This window comes from Chenopodium album, chromosome 9, assembly GCF_948465745.1.
Source record: "Chenopodium album chromosome 9, dcCheAlbu1.1, whole genome shotgun sequence".
NCBI classification, from domain to species: Eukaryota; Viridiplantae; Streptophyta; class Magnoliopsida; order Caryophyllales; family Amaranthaceae; genus Chenopodium; species Chenopodium album.
Window position 1 is genome coordinate 69,039,905 of NC_137842.1, and position 23,125 is coordinate 69,063,029.

At 35.4% G+C, this 23,125-nt stretch overlaps 2 protein-coding genes across 2 annotated transcripts; one reads left to right on the forward strand and one right to left on the reverse strand.

The window, feature by feature from the left end:
• LOC145558077 (uncharacterized) lies at window positions 1-3,347 on the forward strand. The gene is made up of 3 exons (XM_081619226.1): window positions 1-726; window positions 832-1,591; window positions 2,107-3,347. Exons 1-3 carry the CDS (start codon window positions 1-3, stop codon window positions 3,345-3,347), a joined length of 2,727 nt encoding a protein of 908 aa, XP_081475352.1.
• A 94-nt stretch (window positions 3,348-3,441) lies between these two features.
• LOC145559006 (uncharacterized) lies at window positions 3,442-16,404 on the reverse strand. The gene is made up of 13 exons (XM_081620395.1): window positions 15,814-16,404; window positions 12,886-13,990; window positions 11,206-11,415; window positions 10,800-11,029; window positions 9,679-9,753; window positions 8,779-8,850; window positions 8,594-8,692; window positions 8,429-8,497; window positions 8,224-8,338; window positions 7,714-7,782; window positions 6,665-7,007; window positions 6,022-6,130; window positions 3,442-5,325 (listed from the first exon to the last, which is right to left on the reverse strand). Exons 1-13 carry the CDS (start codon window positions 15,949-15,951, stop codon window positions 4,204-4,206), a joined length of 3,756 nt encoding a protein of 1,251 aa, XP_081476521.1. The 5' UTR covers window positions 15,952-16,404; the 3' UTR covers window positions 3,442-4,203.
• Between the last annotated feature and the right edge of the window lie 6,721 nt (window positions 16,405-23,125).

Consider the following 23,125-nt stretch of genomic DNA (forward strand, 5'->3'; position numbering starts at 1 on the left):
ATGTGGCTTCGAGATGAAAAGTGTGCCGACATTATTGCCGAGGCATGGGATTATGGTGGAGACTTGTGCTCAAAAATTTCTTTTACCTCCACAAAATTGAGTGCGTGCAGTAGGGATAAGTTTGGAGATTTTATAGAAGAGTTGAATGCGTGCAAGGCTCAAATGAAGTTTCTCATGGGCGAAGTACAATCGACGGAAGTTATAGCACACATGAGAGCTTTAGATGGTCGTATGGATGAACTTGAAAGATGGGAGGAGATGTATTGGAAGAAAAGGAGTAGACAAGATTGGCTCAAACATGGGGATAAGAACACTTCCTTTTTCCATCAAAAAGCCAAGCAAAGAGAAGTTCGGAACAATATCAAGTGTGTAAAAGATGTGGCCGGAAACACCTACAAGGAGGAAGAACAAATTGCTGAAATTTTTGTTAATTTCTTTGAAGACCTGTTCGCAACAAATAACAATGTTGAAGTGGAGCCTGTGATTGACAAGGTAGATAGGTTGGTTGATGATAGACACCAGGCGAGCTTGGCAGCCCCTTTTACAGCAGAAGAGGTTCATACGACACTTTTTCAAATGCACCCTACAAAGGCCCCTGGGCCCGATGGTATGTCTGCAATTTTTTTCCAGAAATTTTGGGATATTGTGGGGAATGATGTAGTGGGGAAAGTGTTGGATATTTTGAATAATAATGGGGATATAGGTTCTATTAATCAGACTCACATTGTTTTAATTCCGAAAAAAAAAAGAATGTGAGTCTCCTGTTGATTATAGACCTATTAGTTTGTGCAATGTATTGTATAAAATTGTCACAAAGGTGCTAGCTAACAGGTTAAATTAGTTCTTCCTTACATTGTTCACGAGTCGCAGAGTGGTTTTGTCCCGGGAAGATTGATAACTGATAATGTGCTTGTTGCTTATGAGTGCTTCCATTATATGAGAAAGAAGAAGAAGGGCAGGAAAGGTTACCTTGGGCTCAAGCTGGATATGAGTAAGGCGTACGATAGGGTTGAATGGAAATTTCTGCAGGAAATTATGCTGAAGCTTGGTATGCCGGATAATTTTGTGAGCTTGGTAATGAAATGTGTCAGTACTGCTTCTTTTGATGTTCTTGTTAATGGTCAACCGTCGAGGAAATTCAAGTCCACTCGGGGGCTTAGACAAGGAGATCCCATCTCCCCTTTCCTGTTTATTCTGTGTGCGGAAGGGTTGTCGTCTTTGATTAGAGATGCGGAAAGTAAGAGCCTTATTCATGGGGTGAAAATTGGCCGGCATGTGAAGCCAATTTCTCATCTATTTTTTGCCGATGATAGCCTTTTATTTGTGAGAGCGACAGAAGAGGAGGTTGAGAATGTGCTTAGTATTCTTTCTACCTATGAGATTGCTTCGGGTCAGAAACTGAATATGGATAAATCAGAGGTGTCCTTTAGCCGAAATATGGATCAAGAACGGAAAAACACGCTTCAGATGAAGTTATCTTTTAAGGCCGTCGAAGGACATGATAAATATTTGGGTCTTCCAACTTACATTGGAGGGTCTAAAAAGCAGGTTTTCCAGAATATTCAGGATCGGATTTGGAAAAAGCTAAAAGGTTGGAAGGAAAAATATTTGTCTCAAGCCGGGAAAGAAGTTTTAATCAAATCTATTACACAAGCAATCCCCACATATGCTATGCAATGTTTCTTGATTCCGGCTAGTATTTTGAATGTGGTTGAAAAACTGTGTCGGCAATTTTTTTTTGGGGGCAACAACGGGAGGAAAGCAAAATTTGTTGGGTTGCTTGGGAAAAGATGTATGTTCCGAAGAGTAAAGGAGGCCTTGGTTTTAGAAATATGAAAAACTTTAATAAGGCTCTTCTAGCAAAACAAGCTTGGCGCATTCTCTCTAATGAAGACTCCCTTATGGCCAAGGTTTTAAAGGGCAAATACTTTCCATATTCGACTTTCAAGGAGGCAAAAATTCATCCGAATTCGAGTTATACTTGGAGGTCTATTCTTGGAGCTAGAGATGTGTTGATGAGAGGAGTTAGAAGAAATATAGGTGATGGTGTTGCAACTTAAATATGGCGTGATCCATGGATACCTAGCCTTAATGGTTTTTGTGTAGCATCGAGTCAACCTGATGATAGCTCCTGCCCAGTGTATGTGAGGCAACTTTGGGATAACAATAGACGATGGGACGTTGACCTTCTCAAGGCCAATTTTTTTGAGATTGAGGTTAGTGCTATTCGCAACATCCCCATTCCTATGTTTGACAGTAATGATAGATGGATGTGGCATTACTCAAAGGATGGATGCTTTACGGTGAAAAGTGCGTATAATATGCTGACAGTTGGGCAAATGCGTGACAAAGCATCATCCTCGAACAGCAACTCTTCTTTTGATTGGAAGAAATTGTGGAATTTAGAAGTTCCTCAGAAAATCAAAATGTTTGCTTGGCGTACAGTTAAAGATGCTCTAGCAACTCGGGATAATCTTGCGAGAAGAGGAATGGAGATTGAAATGAGGTGTCCTATGTGTGGCAACGACAAAGAGAACATCCTTCATATGCTTGTACAATGTGAGGAGGCAAGATTGATCTGGTATATTTCTCCTCTTCGATTGAGTGTTGATATGCATAATGGAGAGACGTTTATTGAGTGGTGTACCTCGGTTTTTAAGTCTTGCAATGATGTGAATTGGTGGAGTTTGTTTTGGTGTCTTGCTTGGGGTATTTGGCTGCGTAGAAATGGGTGGGCATTTCAGAAGAAAAAGATCGAAGGGACTGAGGTAATTCGCAGAGCTGTAAGTTTGATTGGGGAATTTGAATTTGCAAAGGACATAAGCACTTTGAGCCCCCCTGCTATGTCCTTGGATACTACCTGGAAGCCTCCGTCAGTTGGGGTCATAAAGGTGAATTCGGATGCGGCAAAATTGTCTCAGTCAGCAGTTGGTTTTGGAGGGGTAATGCGAGACCATGTTGGAGATGTTGTGGCTGCTATGTGTATGAGAATGGAAGGGTGTTTCGAGGTGGATGTCATGGAGGCATTGGCTATGAGGCAGGCTTTGCAGGTTACTATGGAGTCGGGATTCCTTTGTGTTTGCTTGGAGACGGATTGTTTGAAGCTTTTCTCCCACCTGTCGAAGGTTGTGGTCACATCCACCGCATTTGGGATGATTGTTAACGATATTCTTATGCTTGCTAGATCATGTCAAATGTGCTCCTTCTCGTTTGTGAAGCGGCCAGGCAACAAAGTAGCTCATAGTTTAGCTAAATTATGTAATGTTTATTATGATTTTAGAGTTTGGTTGGAGGATTATCCTCAAGATGTAGCTGGTGTTATTCTGGCTGATTTGAGCCTTGTTTGAAGCTTATTAAAGTTTGCTTGTGCTTCCTGTCAAAAAAAAAAAAAAAAGTATCATGGTAGGTTATAAAATGGAAGTTATTAAAAAAAAAAAAAAAAAAAAAAAAAAAAAAAAAAAAAGGTGGGAAAATTTATTATAGCATCGTAACAAGTGTCACTCTAGGTTCGCTTTTAGTATAGGTTAATTGATATATCAGCCTTTTATTACAGCTTGAATATTAAGCAAACAACAGCAAAAATTACACAAATAAATTTATTCGGATCAATCTAAACAGCCCCTCTCCCGTAGAAAATTGAACTCCAATACAAAATTAGGATTCACCTCTACACGCTACTTGCAAAAACATTCAATTTTGTTGAGATACAATATTCAATGACATTTAAGATAAAATGCAAAAAATCACAGCTACACTACAGTAACACAACAGTCGTGTAACCAGATAATTGTAAAGAATAACATACACTCGTGCTGATACTACAAAGCCAGCCAACTATACTTTTCATTACAAGCCACAATATTGGCTAAAGAGGGAAAAAAAAACAAGAATCCCGAAGGTTCTCATCAGCAGAAAATGGCAATAGCAAAAATTTCGCAAACCCAACAAAGCCCCAAGAAAATATATAATAGAGGAATGTTTACAAAGGTTAAAAAAAATGAAGCTGATAAGCCAGGAGTTAGCCGCTTCAAAGATCGTAACAGGGATTTTCGGCTGGTTGGTTGCAGGTGGCAAACCTGCAGCACGCTAGGGAGCCTGTAAAAACACCAGGATGAAGCATTCCCAGGCTCTAACATTTGTAGGCAAAATTGCTCTAGCATCAAAGCATTGGACAAGGGATCTAGAATAAAATCTCACAATACTCTAAAACGCACTCCAACTATCTGTTCGATCTTTTGGGGTTTCACTACCCACAGTTGACTTAAATGGCCCAGAAGAACCAAATGCGTCCATGTCGCCCCTAGGTGTTTCACTGCCAAGTGATGAACCAAAAGGCCCACCAAACCCATAAGAATCAAACTCGCCCCTAGGCGTCTCACTGCCAAAGGGAGATTTAAAAGAACCAGAGTATCCAAAATAGTCCGATTCTCCCCTGGGTGTTTCACTGCCAAATGATGACTTAAAAGGACCACCAAAAGGGTCAGCATCTGCTCTTGGAGTTTCACTGCCCCAAGATGACTTGAAAGGCCCAACAGAACCAAATGGATCACCATCTGCTCTCGGTGTTTCAACACCCAGTGATGACCGGAAAGGTGCCCCAAAAGGGTCTGAATCAGCCCTAGGAGTTTCATTGGCCATAGACGACCTGAAAGGCCCAACAGAACCAAATGCATCTATCTCTGACCTTGGAGTTTCATTTCCCAGAGAAGACCTAAATGCACTAGATCCGAAAGCATCAGAGTCACCCCTTGGAGTCTCACTTCCAAATGAAGACTTAAAAGGCCCAGAGCCAAAAGCGTCTGAATCATCAAATGATGACGATCGATCCCCGTAATCAAAATCATTATTACTTCGCATAGAATCAAACCGTGAAAAAGTATCCCTTTGCTGGAATGACCTATCATCGTGTGAGTCAAAATCTCCAGTACTGCGCATGGAATCAAATCGAGACAGCTTTTCTTGAGGCTGAAAGCCACTATCTGATGACCTGAAGGAATCAAATCTTGAAAAGTTTAAACCGCGCTCTAGTCCTTCACCAAATTTCTGTGGAGAATAGCTTGATTCATAAAGTGGTGTGCTTGGAACAGAATCGGCAAATATGCTCTGTTTGGGCAAAAAGCCATCTGCTGGTGTACCAGGAACAGAATCTGCAAAAATGCTCTTTTTCGGCACAAAGACATCTGCTGGTGTGCCTGGTACAGAGTCTGCAAATATGCCTTTTTTGGGCAAAAAGTCATCAGCCTGTGATGAACTAGTCCTGATAGGAGGCAGAGTCCATTGCCCGTGCCCAAACAAGTCGTCATTATGCTTGTCGAGTTTCATCTCCTAAAAAACAAGTCAGCAACAAATTAAGGTTAAGTTGGTTCAAATATAACAGGAATAGATAGGCTCATGGAACACAGTGTTTCTTTTAGCATCAGCCCAGGAGAGGGGGAGGTGTCTCTCCCGAATTTTTTACTACCGCAAACAAAGACCGATAAACTGCTACTCAATTACCTTTAACTAAAATACAGTAGCACAAACCTGATGATGCAACAGTCCAAGAACAAAGTGAACTAAAGACGAGTTCTCTATTTTCCAGACCTTATAATTCAATAAACTACTCCCTCCGTATTTTATTACTTGCTCCATTTCTCCATGCGCGGAGTTTTTGGAAGGAATAGTAGAAAGTAATATAATATGAAGCGGGGTTAGTTGAAAATTAAAAAAAAAAATCTAAAAGAGCAAAAGTGAGTAAAAGTGGGGAGGAGAGTATGAAAAATAATAAAATATGATATGAGGGGACCAACAGTGGGAAGAAAAATAGTAAAATATTGTTAAAAGTTTCTAAAAAATGAAATGGAACAAGTAATAAAATACGGCCGCAAAAGGAAAGTGGAGCAAGTAAAAAATACGGACGGAGTATTAGACCTCATTGATGTCAGTTTGACAAAACTTTGCCTAGAAAACCTAGTTGTACATGGTTTTCCAAGTATAATATTTAAGTTGTTACAGGTGCTACAAGAGAATAGTTTAGTTTACCTTTGAGAAACCCCAGATTGAGTCGGCATCATCATTAGTATCAAAGGTGCCCTGAGACGGCTCATCAAAACTCTTCTCCCCGGAAAATGAAGAATCAGCAACCCCGTCACTGCATCAGATAAACAACAACAATCATCAGTATAGGCCCAGGAATAACAACAATACTGTACGTAGTTAACAAGACAATGATATTTGTAATCCCACAATGAAGTGCGATTGATGAGTCATATTGGATTGATCTATCCTTATAATCAGCAACCATTTCAAACATATTACCAGCATAAAAAATAAAAAAAAATGGCTGACTAGAGCTATAGGAACAGTGAAAAGTGTAATGTTGGGAGATATAATTAAGAAAACTTATCGATAGAAACAATGTAGAATCTGAAAGAGAATTTCATGTCCTGTTTTCTGCTACTATGAAAAATTGGAAAGTAGACCTGGTTATGGGGAAAGTCGTCAGGATTGGTGTGGGTCAATAACGGGAAAGGTCAAAGAGGGTCACATTTTATTGGGCCAAAGCTGGTGGGGTTATTAGCATTGCAGTGCCTGTTTATGGTATTTTCAGCTACAAGAAAAGTAAGCAAAAAAAAAAAAGATGCTATCCAACAAATGTGACGCCCTCCATAACATCAATACATACCTCAGAGATTCCTTGGCACGAGGTGAGGCAACAGAACTTCCAAGCTTTTGGAAATGATTGTCCTTAGATCCATCACGTGGACTTCCATGTGAACTTCTAGCAGGACTAGAAACTGTATTCTTTACCGTTTCAACTGCCTTCGGGGTACCTACGACACCATTTTCTGCCACCTGTTCATCCTCTGCAGCGGACTTGACAGGCTTGGTTTCAGAGTCTGACGTATGAACAGCAGCATCACCTTCAAAAATCATATTCTTTTCTTTCTTTGCAACTTTAATTTTTGATTTCGGAGGTGCAATAATGTTATTTACGTCAAGAGTCAGATCCTTCACAAAAGTGTAACCTGAAGCAGAAAACCAAATGCACAAAAAAACATGAGAAAACCAAACATATCCGCATTCTCTAATGCAAACAACACACAAAGATAACAGTACAACACTTGAGTAAAAATTTAATGAACAAAATATCAAGGCTTGCACAATCCTATGCACTTTCAGCTGTTGAAACTGTTAGAAAATTAAAAAACTAAAAAAAAAATAATAATAATAATACTTAAAAAGAATGTGAAGGGGGAAAAAACATTAAAATGATTAAATGGCTGAATAAGGTTCCTAAATCCTAACAGCAAATCACATGGTTGACATTAAATCATTAAGGTCAGAACTGCCCATTGCCAAAAAAAAAAAAAAAAAAAAAAAAATTATAACAAGTAAATAAAAATCCACACAACTACTGACTACTGAGCATATGATTACCCAAAAACAAGTTTTAGGTAATAAGTTCAGACAGGCCTTCCAAGTTTATTTCACAATAATTACAAATTCAGGAGAAATGTTAATATGGTCAGAAGGCAGCTGATATGGGCTAGAATTCTAATTGATTCAGACAAAGGAAAACAAAGGTGGATAAAATCCACAGAACTGCAAGCCATGAAGAATAAGACTTAAAAACAATAAAAAAATAAAAAAAAATAAAAAAAAATAAAAAAAGGGTCACTGACATAACATAATAAAACAGTTTGATCCTCCATCAATATAGATTCAACTTACCTTCATCTTCAAATTTATCCCAGTCTTCATCCCAATCAGCAGCACTCTCCTGAATGCCAGGTTGCCACCCTGAGAAAGAAATTAAAACAAAAAACTGCTTCAGAACAAAATCAATTGAAAATTGAGCTGACATTTCAGACAATATGAAGACTTAGCCAAGTTAACAATCTAGTAAGCCTTGGTACTCATTGCAATTTGAAAGGTTGTCCGGGTTTACATATCAGTACCTAATGAGGCTCAGCTTTAACTATATATATAACAGTTTACAGTCTAAAGCTAGGCCTTGTTTTATAAAAAATAAAATGTCTAGCCCTTAGAAACAGGATAAATTTTTTGGAATAAAAACAAGTGCACTATGGTGCAATTCCTAGACCCAAAATAAATAAACAAGAAGAGATGGCCAAAGATGTCAAAGTACTATTATACAATGTAGGTGGGGAAGCCTTCCCCTGCCTCATCAGTGATTTGAACTCAAAAGAAATGCGATAAAAAAAAAGAGTAAGAGATTACCAAAGGGAAGCTCAACTAGCGTGGTAGGTTTTGCACGCAATCCATATTTCTTGCAACGTTCACAGAGAGATCTTATTAATTCCTCCAAACTAGACTGGATGTGATCAGCACGAACCTAACAAGATACTCCAGAGATCAGAAAAGAAAAACTAAGGTAGATGTTCATGATCATCCTCTGTTTTCTTTCATAGCTAGTAATTAATACCTGAAGGTTCTCATCAGTGCCATCTTGCTCCATCTTCACAATTGCCTGATACATCTCCATTTTCTTCTCCTGCAAATAAGCATAATAAAATTACGCTATAGCAGCTAAAGGAAATGCTTCTTACAAGCTACAACCTGATGAGCTAATATAAATCACAACAAAAACCTGTATGTCACGGAATGTTGCTTCTTCAATTGTCAATCTAGATGCCACATCGCCATTTTGTCTGTACTTCTCCTCATACTTCTTAGCCAGAGACTCAACCTGAAAAGTCACACTTGTGAAAATGTGACCGCTGTTATCTGATAAGGTAAATCTCAGGAAAAAAAATAATAATAATAAGCCCACACCTCACGCTTATCTGCAGCAGCCCTCTCAGAAACTTCATTAAAGCGACTGTCACATCTACTCTTGTACAGAACCTTTTAAAAAAAAAAAATGAGATCAATGTTCCAAGGTAACATTGAAGTAGTAAGGAACTTTAAATAATCACATCCAAAAACAAAGCAAGCTAAACACCGCCAAAAAAATCCGTTAAAGAAAGGAATGATCGTTCTTGAAACCAGGGGAGGACCAGTAGGAAATGACATGATAAGAAATTAACAAAACTAAATTTGTAATTCATCAATGTATCATCGTTTTTTTCCTCTCGTCATAAGCACACAAACACAACACACTGCAATAAAATGGAAGTATGACAAGTGAACTTCCTCAACTAATATTTTCGTTGAGCTATTCACTGTTATTTATATACTACCTCAGAAAGTTCTGAACATTATCAGTTTTCATCCATTCCAGAAAGTTTCCAACACTCACTTTATTCCAATTTTGGCAGATTCTTTTTCCAAATCCCTCATACCCTACAATATTATTACCTTTCCACTTACTCTCTCTTACTCTAACCACCCACTCACACCACACAACACTCTCTCTTCAAATGCATAAATTTGTGTGCAAATAGTACTCCGTAAATGCTAACAGCTGTCAAGAACGGATGTAATAGATAAAAGACAATGGTTCTTAACATATGATTGGGTAGTACTTGTTATCTACTATACATGCAAATTCGTTGCCATTATAAATCATTCGAGAGCCTCATTATCGCAACTATACAACCTTGCAAAATGCATATATACAAAATAACACATAGATGGAAAACTATGTTACTCTATAGAAATTCTCATAATTGTGCTATAATGAAACAATTGTTACACAACGTTACTAAATTAAGAAAGCTTAAAAATACTCACAAGCTCCTGCATTTTAACTCGGTAGAACTCCGTTTTCTCTCTTGCTTCTTTTATTTCCTTCTCCAATTCTTCAACCTGGCATCAACCATACAACATTCTTAGTAAAACAAAAGACAACACAAAAGCAAAGACAATTTCTATTTCTCAAACACCACAAAGCCTGCACTATATAATGAAGAAAAAATAGAAGAAATAATTCTCTCATCAAGGAGATGCTAGCAATCGAGGAGGAGACTGATATGATATATCAAGGGAGAACAATCATAATACAAATTAGCTCGAGTGGAAATAATCACAAATACTGTTAGCTCAGGTGGCAAAAATCGAAAGACAGTTCAAACCAAAAGAAAAACTTTCAACAAGATTTCATCTCCATCATCAAAATTCTAATAATCAATTCCTTTTAAGGGTTCCTTGATACCAGAGCTACTGAGAGAGAGAGGGAGAGAGAGAGAGAGAGAGAGAGAGGTTACGATCATTAAGAAAATCAATTCCCATCCACTAATAAACCAAACATAATACAATTTCCCCTTAAACAAGCACAACCTAAGAGAGAGAGAGAGAGGTTAAGATCATTAAGAAAATCAATTCCCATCCACTAATAAACCAAACATAATACAATTTCCCCTTAAACAAGCACAACCTAAGAATAAAAATGCAGAAACAGAAAATAAATAACAAATTGAATAAGCCTTTGGTAAAAAAATAAAAAAAATATTGTTCCTCGATGAAAGAAGAACAGATGAAAGCTAATTTGGTATTAACAGACATTTAGAAGTCTAATATTAAGGAAACTTTCCCACCCTAGCAATTCTCACACAACCCACAGTACCCTGGATAAAGAAAAAAGAAGCATATAAAGATAGTTCAAAGAAGAGACATTCCTCATAATTATGAGTTTCTAGTACAGCACTTGCCACAATAGCCCATTAAAAGTTGCTCCTTTCATCACCTTTCAATGTTCTCAACTTTACCTAGAAGTCAAATCCAGTCAACATGACCACAACTAATGTTTAAAATATGGAATCGGTGTGTGCGCTGACACTCAAAACTTCACAGCACTATTGCAACATAGAAGCACCTGAACTGGATGTATATAAGAGCAAGTACACAGCACATACCTTTTTATTTGCCTCTGATGCCTCCAAGAATTTCAAATTGAGTGATTTCTGCTCCTCTTCGCTTAGCTGTTCTACTAGGTGTTTCTCTAACGTTGGCACTTTGGCTTTTGGTGGCTTAGGTGGCATTCTATCATCAGATGACATATGAGCTGTAACAGGCAAAGGTGGCTTTCCTGTCGGACGTGCATTTGGTCTTGGAGCAGTTCCAGGTGCTTGTGGTTGCTGGAAACCTAAAAGACAAAGAAAGTTGCTAAGTTAAAATAAAAAATAAAAAATAAAAAAAAGCTCCGTAAGGAAGTATCCCATTAAACAATATTTGCTGTTAAGTATTCAGTCAGTCCACAGTTCATCAAGATAGAATTCAAAACGAAGTTAAGGAGCAGAAAAATGCAACATCTGAGCTTACCAGCAGAATATCCCCATCCTGCATTACCATACCCAGCAGGTGGTTGAGTAGTTGCAGGGAAATCAAGCACAACACTACTTGGAAGAACTGCTGGAAGAGGACGTCCTTCCCTGTATCTTTCCATCAGATAAAGTGCAATGCAGAATTCCCTGAGAGAAAGATTGCTATCATTATCCTGATCAGACAAGTCCCACACCTGCTTTAAGACCTCTGGAACATGTAACAATACTGAATAAGTGGCACATCAAAAAAGGAAACCTGCTCCTATCAAAACAAAAATAGAAATCTGACATGTCATACATAAAACAATCCAAATATTTTAAGAGACCAAATCCCTTGCAAATTTTTTCGACTTCATTAAAAAAGAATACATTTAAAAAGTCAGGGGCCTATAAACCCTATACAAAGAGGAGGCCAAAGAACCCAAAAAATGTAGTGCCCCCAACACCCTACAGAAATACACTATCCAGTGGTATACACCATACAAGAGACCGATTCCTCCATTGTTACATTCTCTACAGTATAAAATAAAAATCTCATTGAAGATCACTAAAGAATTGTTTTAATGCATAAATGAAGAGCATGCTTATGAATTCAATCCTCTTACAATACCAAAATGTATAAAGTTTACAGAACCAAACATCCCAGAAAGAGATAGTTGATCCAGCCAGAATAGCAAAGTGGCATAAAAAATTGAGAACCCATGACCGAACTAAAATAACTCTCAGCTCCATGGAAAAGTGCTTGTTTGGTTGAACATGGAAAATAGTAAGGCCAAGAAAGATGATTTTCCCATGCAATTTTATTCCTAGGAATGACTAATTGTTGTTTGGCTGAGCATATGAAGTTTACTTCCCATGAGAGGTTTCAGTAACATAGGCGCCCTAGGTAAGTAGCTCCCTCCATTTTGTGGGAAGCAAAAATTCCTAGGAAAACTGGCTTCCCGTTATTTTTTCAACCAAACAACTCCACCTTTCCCACTTCATAAAAAAATTTACATTCCATGAATTTCAATGTCAACCACACAAGCACCAAATATTTTAAAGGTACTACAAATAAATATTACACTGTACAGAATAATAGGGGAAATAACTGAAATTTGTGCTCGTCAAACAAAAACATAGTTCACACAATACAATTATTATAAGTTGGTTACTTCTAAATTTCAATCACATTGCACTCTAATCAGACTAAAATTTATAATGGAACAGAATCTGCAGAGAGACTTCAGCAATCTACCCACCCTAATTTTGCAGAGTCTTCAGATATCCACCCACACCACTTTTCTTTCACGTAATCAATACTCCAAAGTACCAGGATTTTAAGAGGGGGGGGGGGGGGGAGGGGTTAAACACTCAAACAAAAACTACAATTTAAAATTAAAAAGAAAAACAGGGGAAAAAAATGAAAACTCAAACAAAAACTACAGTTTGAGGGGGGAAAGGAACTAGAGCACAGCCAAAAAAAATATGCACAAGAGCCACATGACTTGCTTCAAATTTAAAGATATGAAACAAAAACAGAGGAGAAAAACAATAAAAGTGATAAATAAAAAATAAAAAATAAAAAATAAAATTGATAGATGAAACCATATACAGCAATAAGAAATCAAGCATACTTCTACATAAGATACTAAAAATTATAAAGTATTAAAGTAGATGACAAAATATAACCACCTACCTCGTGGTAACTTCCAACTCAAAAATAGATTGCGTGCTTGTTCGCCAGTAATTTTCCCATCTTTATCAGTATCAACCTCCATAAACACTTTGGTGTATTTCTGTAGATCAGTCTGAGTTGGTCTTGGCCAGTTCAGCTGGGGCTGATGTCCTGCAGAATTATTAGGTGGGGATGCAGGAAGGCCACGTGGAGCAAAATTTTGGACTGGAATTTGTTGATTCTGTTTCACGTGTGATTGCAGCTTTTGATGTTGTCCACCAAAAGAGTGTGCAGCGAGTGAATTCGGTACAGAAGCAACAGAACCCTGCTTGGAGAAAGACTGGTTGCCAGCTGCAACTGGAACCGAAGGTGAAGAAACTTGTACACTTCCAGCAGATGAGGTAAGAACAGAACCCTCTCTTTTCGGCAGAGACGGAGCGGAAGACAATGCTTCACCTCCGAAGAAAGAGCCTTGAGTGAACCCATTTTGCGATGGCTTAGGTTGCGTGACAGAGTTTCCTGCTGCTACAGACGGCTTAGGTGGTAAAGAAGCTGCTGGTCCTGCTGTTGATGTCACCCCAGACTGGTTCGTCAAAAGACTGCTACTTCTCTCTGAGTATACTGTTGTTGGTGACCTTCCTGTGTTAACAACCCCTACGTCATTTGAAGGTCTAGAATTAGGCAGATTTGATCCAGGTTGAGGAGCTCCTCCAGGAAATCCTTGAAACCCAACCCCTTGTACAGGTTGTGTAGCCACACCAGAAACTGTATTTTGAGGTCTCACAGTCCCACTTACTGCTGGTTGGTTATATTGCTGATTCATGTTAACATTAGGCGATACAGGTACTCCTCTAGGTCCAGGATTATGGTAAGAGATAGGAGCAACATTGCTTGTCTGAGGTGCAGAAGGGGTTGATCCAGCAGTACTTGACTGGGGACCTGGTGTAGGAGGCAAACTTATCTGTGGTGCTGGTATTTTAGCTGAAGCTGGACCATATAAAGCTGCCTTGACAAGCTCAGGAGTTAATTCACGCTTACTTTGTGCAACAGTCACAAGCTTAAGAGCATTATAGAATTCGGCTCTACCAAGGAACCCAGTTCGGTTATGGTCAGCAAACGTCCATATCTATAATAATTTTTTTTTTTAAAAAAAAAAAAAAAAAAAAAAAAGGAAATACAGTCAGCGTAATACAGTTAAAGAAGAAGACTTTCCAAAATGTGCATGTTCTAAGTCAGCACTTATCCAAAGACCAGAGTAACATCTCCCATCTTTGAACGACATATTCTCTCCGTTGTTTTTTAAAAATATACTGTGAACAACTTTGAGAGGAGAGTAACCAATGTTTTGATAAATACACTTTGAGAGGAGTGTAACCAATGTTTTGATAAATATAATAGTGATAATTTATGGTCAAACTTTTCTTTGACCAAATAGGCCAATATTTTAACTGATACTTACTCTATTTCTATTGCACCATTTCCCTAAACGTACTTCATATAGGTACCACCAATAGCCTTGATTCATGTAATCTTCTTTTCTCACAATACCCTTCACATCCCCCTACTTTTACTCCGAAATTATAGTGCCAAAAAGAAATGTTGTAACTATAAAAAATAAAAACAAAATTAAAAGAAATAAAAATAAATAAAAAAAAAAAAAATTTAAAAAAAAAAAGGTAATTTTGAATCGAGCTACTAATTACCTTGAACATATAAAAACTAAGTTCGTTTGCATCCATCCCCCGTTACAATCAACCATGCCATATGACCCAAAGATCCATTCTAATTCTAATAAACTACACGGCTATTTTTTTTCCTAACTGTATCACTATTTGAATGAAACATTCCTGCATATACAGGATTACTTTCATCTGCTGATTCTTTCATCACTATCAAGTCTCGATAACTACGATAAGCATCAAATGGGCGGCAGTTGCAACTTTGCAAGCTCAATGAATGAAAGTCTGAAATACCCAGTAAAGAATAAAAAATCCCAACCATGCAATTTGCTGCCAAGGAATGTAAGCCTTTTAAGTAATTGTTTTGTTGAACATGATTAATAATGTTATTAATGTATAATCAGGTATTGATTTATTCGTGTAGTTTTATAAGCTGGTAATAGTCATAAAAAGCAAAGCTTCCCATGAGAAATTCCGATTACCTAGGGTGGCCATGGTGAGCTACTTCCCACATTTTTGCCAACCAGATAACTACACATCCTTCCACTTCATAGTTACCCCATGGTTATAACAAACAAGCACTAAGAAAATGGGGAAAAAGAGCAAATTAGTTGGCCTATTCTTATAAACGTCAGTAGCAGAACCAAGGTAGTGATGAGTTATCTGCCTCTGTTAGAATGAATGTCAAGAGTCAACAAAACGATGAGAAGAGCCAACTAAACTTCAATGCCACAACTGAGGCAGCAATTGGTTCTCCGTCCCAATTGGGACGAATCAACAAATTGATGAGAAGGACCATTAAACGCTAATACGCTATAATAGGTATCCATGGAAAGTGCAGAGATGCTGCAGCTTAGGCGTCCTGTTGACTAATCCAATCGTACTAGTTGTAATTCTTGTAAATAAAGCTACATTCCCCCCCCCCCCCCCTCCCCAATATCAAGATAATTACTAAATTCCCACTATTACAATCAATCACAACCATGTCAATTGAGCGAGTTTTCTAAAACACCATCAAACCATTCTAGCAAATAATCCCAACTCACTACTCTAACAGTGCTAATGATCCAACGACAACCCTTACAAATCAAATAACAAAATCAACCTAGAAATGGCCATAATTAACCAACAAAATGCCAAACAACATTTCGACAATCATAAATTTGGATCAAATGCATCTTAATTCACCAAAACATCAAATTCAAAGTCGCTAAAAAAACCACCAAATAACCAAGAGAGAGAAAATTCAATAGAAAGAGGGAAAAAAAACCTGCGCGAGAACTTGCTTCGGCAAATTCGAACCCTGGAAGAAAGCGACGGCTTCAGCGCCACTAATTCTACCATCTCGATCCAAATCAGCTCTCCTAAAATACGAATCAAACAGATCCCCTGGGTTTTGTGCCGCCATTTCGACCACCCTACACAAAACCAAAACCCCAAATTCTCGAAAATTCGCCGATCAAATCATCGATTCGAGAGAATCACAACCACCAAAAACCAATCATAAATTCAACAATCACTAAAATCAAGTATAATACTACGAAATCTGGATCGAAGAGACGAATGTATTAAAGGAGTAGGTAGACAATTTCAATTGCGATTAGATTGTAATCAAAGTAGAGAGAGATTATGACAAAGGAGTGAGGAGATTTGCAGGTGAAATTAAGGTTTTGAAATTGGGGATTTTTTTTTTTTTTTCTTTTGGGAGAGGAGAGAGAAAAGAAAAAAAAAGGAAGTGTTTGATTATTCTGGCGAGCCAAAAATAGGCGTCGGCGACGACTGCCTGTCACCGATTTAAGACAGGGAAGGATTTTGATTTTAGCAGACTGTAAGTGCCTTTCTTTTTGGTGTTTTTCTTTTCTTTTCATTCAATTTTTTTATTTGTTTTTTTTATTTTTTTTTATTTCTTTTCTTATTTTTTAAAAACGGAGTGATATGAGATTAACTTAACAATACCCTACAAAAAAAAAAAATAAAAAAATAAAAAAGATTAACTTAACAATTTTGGGAACTTTTGAAACGTGGTCCAATTGTTTTGTGCACCTTCCTTCATTTATCCAAAGTAGTAAAGTACACAACTAATTGCTAACTTCAAGATGTGGGGATTAGTGTAGTTGGTATAGATTTTTTTTTTTTATATATGATTAGTAATTTTGATTGATCTTATGTACCATCGGGATGATAGTGTATTATTAGTATAATTCTCATGAGTGAATGCATGAGAGAAAAGCTATGAAAGAAGAAACGGGTAGAGAGAAATACTGTAAAAGATAATGTCTTTGTTTTTCTTCTCCATAATTCATCCATTTTTTTGTCTATGAAGTTGATTTCTCCTTAATATCTTTTATTTTCGCATTTTCACTTATATTTGAGATATATTTAATATTGATTGAGGTGTTATTATGCTAGTACTTGTGTTGACTACTAACAAGTGAGCTATTATACTTGCTAATGTGGATACCATTTGCATTGTTTGGTTAACATATTTTGGGAATTACATCTTAGACTTTATACTTCGTATCTAAGACACGGGATCAAACCACGTTATTACCATTCGCCCTTTATGACTCTCTTTACATAGAAAATGTGTAAAATTTACACTTGTTGATAATGTGATCAATTCCACTGTTATGTAGCCCGATGCATTCAAAAGAAATTTGAATTAAGCCAAACACATCTTGACAGTTGGTATGATGCATATACACACGGAAGACGCCAGCAAACCAATTTCACAAGTGCCTACATAATTATGTTACTAATAAGTAATAATATTAGTCATAAAGTAAATATAGAAGTGCTATTTTGGGATGTTTAAAAAAATAAATAAAGACTTGATACTTTGACGTTTTTTAAAAATTACTTTGTGCAAAACTTTATTTTGGTAACTTTTAACAACTTAAACCAATTTCCTTATTTATATTTCTTTGTTTTTTTGGTGAAAATTACCTTATTTATACTTATTCACCTTCTCTCGTATTCTCTATAAACTCTGAACTTTCTTAAGATAATGCATGATAATCTTAGTCTTACTTTTTTTTATGATCACATGAGTTAGCAATCCACCCATAGCCTTTTTTTTCTCTTGCCTAAAATAAGGATTTTTTTTTTTGGGACAAGAATTAAAGGTCATTTATTAGTGTTACAATTTAGCAATTTTATTAGGATAATGTACTTGGATTAGTTGAATAATTATTAAAGTTTTGCACTTTTGCCCAATCATCACAAATTCACAATTATCTGGGCCTTCACTTGAATATGGGCCTAGTTCGAAGACTTTCACTTTAAACTTTTGATTAAGTAACCTGGATAAGGGCCCAATTCTTAGGGATACTACAAAGCTACAAGGAATGGGTTACATTACAAAACAAAGATTGGATATTGAGTATGCACTCCAATTCGGCAATTCCTTATCAATTTTTTCTTGAATATTACACTACCTCCCTTAAATATTACTTGTAACTTAAAAATATTTTATACGGAATATCACAAATAATACCCCAAACATGCAAATAACACTTAACGGAGGTAGTAATTGATGATTAAAGCAAAGTTATAGAAAATGGTTTATAAATGACTTCATGTGAAAAGTTATTTCTAACCGCATGATACTTACTTATTAAATTTATATAGTCTTATCGATCTTGTTTGAACTCAATTAACTGATTAGATCTTATTTAAACATATTTTAGTTGTAAATTGAAGTTAGGTAATTCTTATATTGAATTTTAATATGAACTTATATGTCTTAAACTTATTTTTTATTAAAAATAAAAAGTGAAAATAGAGTGAACAAATAGAATCTAAATTGTTCTTTTGTTAATGCGATGAACTTATTTAAAATGCTTGGACGAGCTCATATTTAATATTTATTGTGTTTACCCCTTTCGCATGTTTATAAGAATAATAATCTTTGTTAATATTAAGAATAAAATCCAACTTGATATACTTTATCCATATGTGCCATAAAGAAAGTAATACAGAAACTAATACGATTGTATCTTGAATTCTTGACAATTGATCAATACATGTAGCATTGTCACCTTAAATAGAATAATTATTTGAATTATTATACTTTATAGTAGTATCAAATGGATAATACAGACATACAGTCAACTATGGTATCATTCATAGAAACATGAATGTTTGAATCACGGAGCATGATAACCTAGTATGCATGCTTCTTAACACGTTAATTATACGCCATGAAAATAAGTTGTTAAAACATCACTTTAGCATCTTATAAGCTAAATACGAAGTCATTAATAATAGGACCGAGCCATATAGTATCATTCATTTTCATTCAATTAAATTAACTTTAAATTAATAAAATAATAAACATACATCTCTTATAATTGTGGTACATTGCTAACTAGCTAGGTGGACTAGCAACAGTGGCTGAGCTTTCTCCTGGAAGTTGATAGCAATTTACAAGTGCATTTTAATTGGCCCATTAATTAGTGCCATTATATAATTACTTAATTAATTAGCTCTCTTCCCAAAACATTTGCGCAAATGCTTGGCATACATCATTATTTAATAATTGAATTTTATGCCAACTTTATTAGGAGAGACATTAAGAAAATATCTGAGCAAGAAGCCAAGAAAAATGAGTGAAACTAAATTACTTTGGGGAGAGGAGGGTTATCCTAACAAGGCAATTACATGTGTAATCTAGCCAACCATGAGAACGGAGTTTAATACACTAAAATTGCATATAATATAATCAGGAGGTAGTATAAGAAATCACTCTTTAATTTGTTAATAATGAGAAAGCAAAAGTATAAGTTTTGTATCGTAAGTGCATACTCTTCTTAAAATTTGTTTCAAATCATCTAGTATTTAACTTATTCTTTCTCAAGAGGTTGATCAAAGTTCATATCGCTTCTATAAACACATATAATTAGTTTATTTTACTTTTATTTCCAAAAATCGTTCTTGCGGCTATACTCAAAACACATACTCCGTACAATACACAATATAAAGCTATTTCTCTCGACAAGAATTAAAAGAAGAAGATTAATCGCCCTCATATTATGATTAAGGGAGAGTAATTACCCCATCTTAGGGCCTGTTCTCACCGACTGAACTCAGTTGAACTGAACTGAACTGAATTGAGCTGAACTAAACTGAATTGAGCTGAACTGAACTGAACTGAAATGAATATTTTATAAGAGAATGAAATTAGGAGCTGAAGTGAAGTGAACTGAAATGAAATGAATATTTTATAAGAGAAGGAAATTAGGAGCTGAACCGAGCTGAACTGAACTGAACTAAGCTGAACTGAACTGAACTGAATTTCAACGTAAGAGAACAGACCCTTAGTTACAATAATAACAATACCGTTACAAGCTCATAATCCACTATGCACTAATTATAAACTAAAGTATGGCAAAGTACAATTAAACCTTAAAACTAGATTTCTTGAATACGTACAATTTCATTATATTATAATATTATCACTCGCACTTTATGTTAGTCCACCAGCAGTTGAAATTTGAAACAAAATGAATAGAAGGCCATAATAATATTAATTGGTAGGTGAAATACTGCTATAAAATTGCAATTGTGTCAACCCAAAAGATATATATGCCTTTTTGAATGCTTTATCAATTAAAAATAAACAGTGACCATGTGATCAACCGAATAAGATTGGGATGGCTCCAAAATCCCACACTTCAAACAATTATTACTCTTCTTTAATTTTTCTTTATCATTTTTACTCAAAGAAAATTAAAATCATTTAGAAAAGACCAAAATAAAGAAGTCATTATCTGTGTAATTAATTAATTACCCCTTTGGCCTTAATTAACTTTCACTTTCCTCTTTATTGTATGATTTTTATTTTTTATTACAAAAAGTATGGTAAATGTTGTGTATTAATTTCAGGTTTTAAGTTTGCTCACATGCAAAAAGACTTAAAATAAAAAAGACAAAAATTCAAAAACAATTGCATCGTACTAAATGATCAACTAACTATTTGTTGAGACATTCAATTGCAAGATACAAATAAATAACATTTTATTAGGAAAAAGGGAAATCAAAGGACATGAAATAGATCGATTGGAGATATTTGTGAATAGAAAATTTTAGAATAGTGCTATCCACATGCTAAAAACTTTATTTCTCTCATTTATGTGTTTATTTATAAATTTTCCCATTTTCCTCTCAATATGTTACGGATGATTTTATTTCATTTTTTTGATTTAATTATACCAATGATTGATACAGAGTACAATTAATTAGTTGAAATAATAATTACTAAAAATAAATACATTAAATGAGAAATAATATGCCACATTAACGTAGTATGTATGATGAGAATGAAGACCGGCTACCCATCTAGTGATTTATAAAGAAAACTTAACTTTTAATACAAAGTTCATAAATACGTAGTGTGAACAACTTAACAACAAAAGAATATCAAATTTATTTGGAAAAAATACAACAAAAGAAAAGATCAAGGGAACAACGAATAGAAACATACCAAAATCCAACCGTCAATAAATTTGTCCTTGCACACTAACCCTAGCACTTCACATAAAAAATAATACGAGTATGAATAATTATGTCCTTGAAATTACATGATTTCATGGCAATTGACCTTAATTACTTCCATCCCTCGTGTTAATAAGAAGCTTGTCAAGCTTTCGCATTCGTAGGAAATGTGCCTAATGTGGTGCAATATATAATACAAAACTAATCAATCAACTAATTAATTATATTATTGATTTGTTGACAATTTTCAACATGAAATGACTGGTATAGTGACTTAATTAAGTGAGTGAGTGCCAGTCAGCCAGTGGCATGCATTGAGTAGGAACGGAAGCATGGGAATAAATAGACGGTACGACATATTGATATACTCTCTCAAGTTGCCCTGCTTAGCTGTTGGCCTTAAGATTTCCTACGAGTATATAATTCTGTTTCCCTAGAATAAAAGGCACCTAAATTCTGTTGAGAAACAGAAAAACAAAATCCACTCCACTCATTTTAATTCTCAATTATTACAAACAATAAAATAAAGTTGAGGAATATATAATGGGATAATGTCCTTCCTTTTTCCTATTGCAAAATACTCTACTATTTCTCGATTCCTCCCGCAATTTTTTATTTTCAATTTCCATTTTACTTGTTATTTAAGGGATGTGTTTAATTATCGATGAATTTAGTCATTTTTAAAGATTAATTTTGCATTCAAACGAATCTAATAAAATGAATTACTTGTACATGATAAATAATTTGAATTAATCAAAGTGTTATACAAAATGGCTTTGACTATATACAAAATATGTATTGCATACTGTATTTAGTAGAAGAATTTTAAAAAACAGAGATAGTAATTAGTAATAGACAATAAACTGTTGAATTGTTAATGACTTGCGATAGCACAACTGCACAAACGGATTAAAATGTTTTACCAACTATTTAATTAAAACGCAGTGTATTCGTTCATTAGCTTTTTACTCCATTCAGCTAGAGATTCATTAATAATCTCCCGGGCAAATGGTTCAAAACACTTACCAATTGTAATCAATATAGGTAATGTTAGTACCATGACATTATAGTAGGGAATAAATGAATATATTAATATAGCACAGTCAATATAGATCCACCTATTATAAGATTTGGGAAAACCTTGATATTAATAGTCATACCTAATAGTGAGAGTGTGAGTTTATTGTTAATCAACAATCCTATATTTATCATGTATCACTTATTGTCTGATTGAGTACATTACACCTTAAATAACCTATTATCAAATTAGACATTTTTTTTCTTCATAATACTATGTAATTGTATTGTTTTCCTTTTGTTAAAGTTTTCTCAAACCTTATGTTTTAAACTTTCTTGAATTTTATTCTTGATTTTCCTTAAATTCGTTTACTCACTTTACTTACCCTTTTTGAAACTCTTTTAAATGATGGTTTTGTTATGCCCATTTCTGTATATCGTATGATTCCTTATGACAATCATGTTAGCTGATCCAAATCATTTTGAGACTAAGGCTTTGTTGTTGTTGTCGACCTTGTCGTTGTATAATATTATGTAACTGTCTATTCACAAGGTAAATAGTAATCCATATACACTGGAGTGTATATATGATGAACAAAATATAACCTCTGAACGTATGTTGTATTTAAATGTATGGTGAAAGTGGCTACTCAAAGTTAACGACAATCATGTAAGAAACAATTGTGATAAGTATTACATTACTGACGAGTTCCTAATCAATAGAAGCACGTATCAAATAATACACACTCGTAGCAAATTTGTAAATACCAAGCAAAGTCTAGTGAAAAATACTTGAATGAAGAGGCGAAGAGGTATAGCTTATGCAATTATTAAAACCTTAATAGTGTCGAGGCTGAATGTGCCTCTAAAAATGACCCCTACTGTTACTGAATTGCTCGTCTATACTATACGAAATATATACTCGAACGCCCGGCTACATTACTCGTATAAAACAATAAAGCAATTATCAAACACTACAAAATTAGAAGAATTAGAACCACCCCTTTAAAATTTTCCTCCATGTCCAAATCTCCCAAACAACAAAACATTCAAAGAAGCCAAGTGCCCAC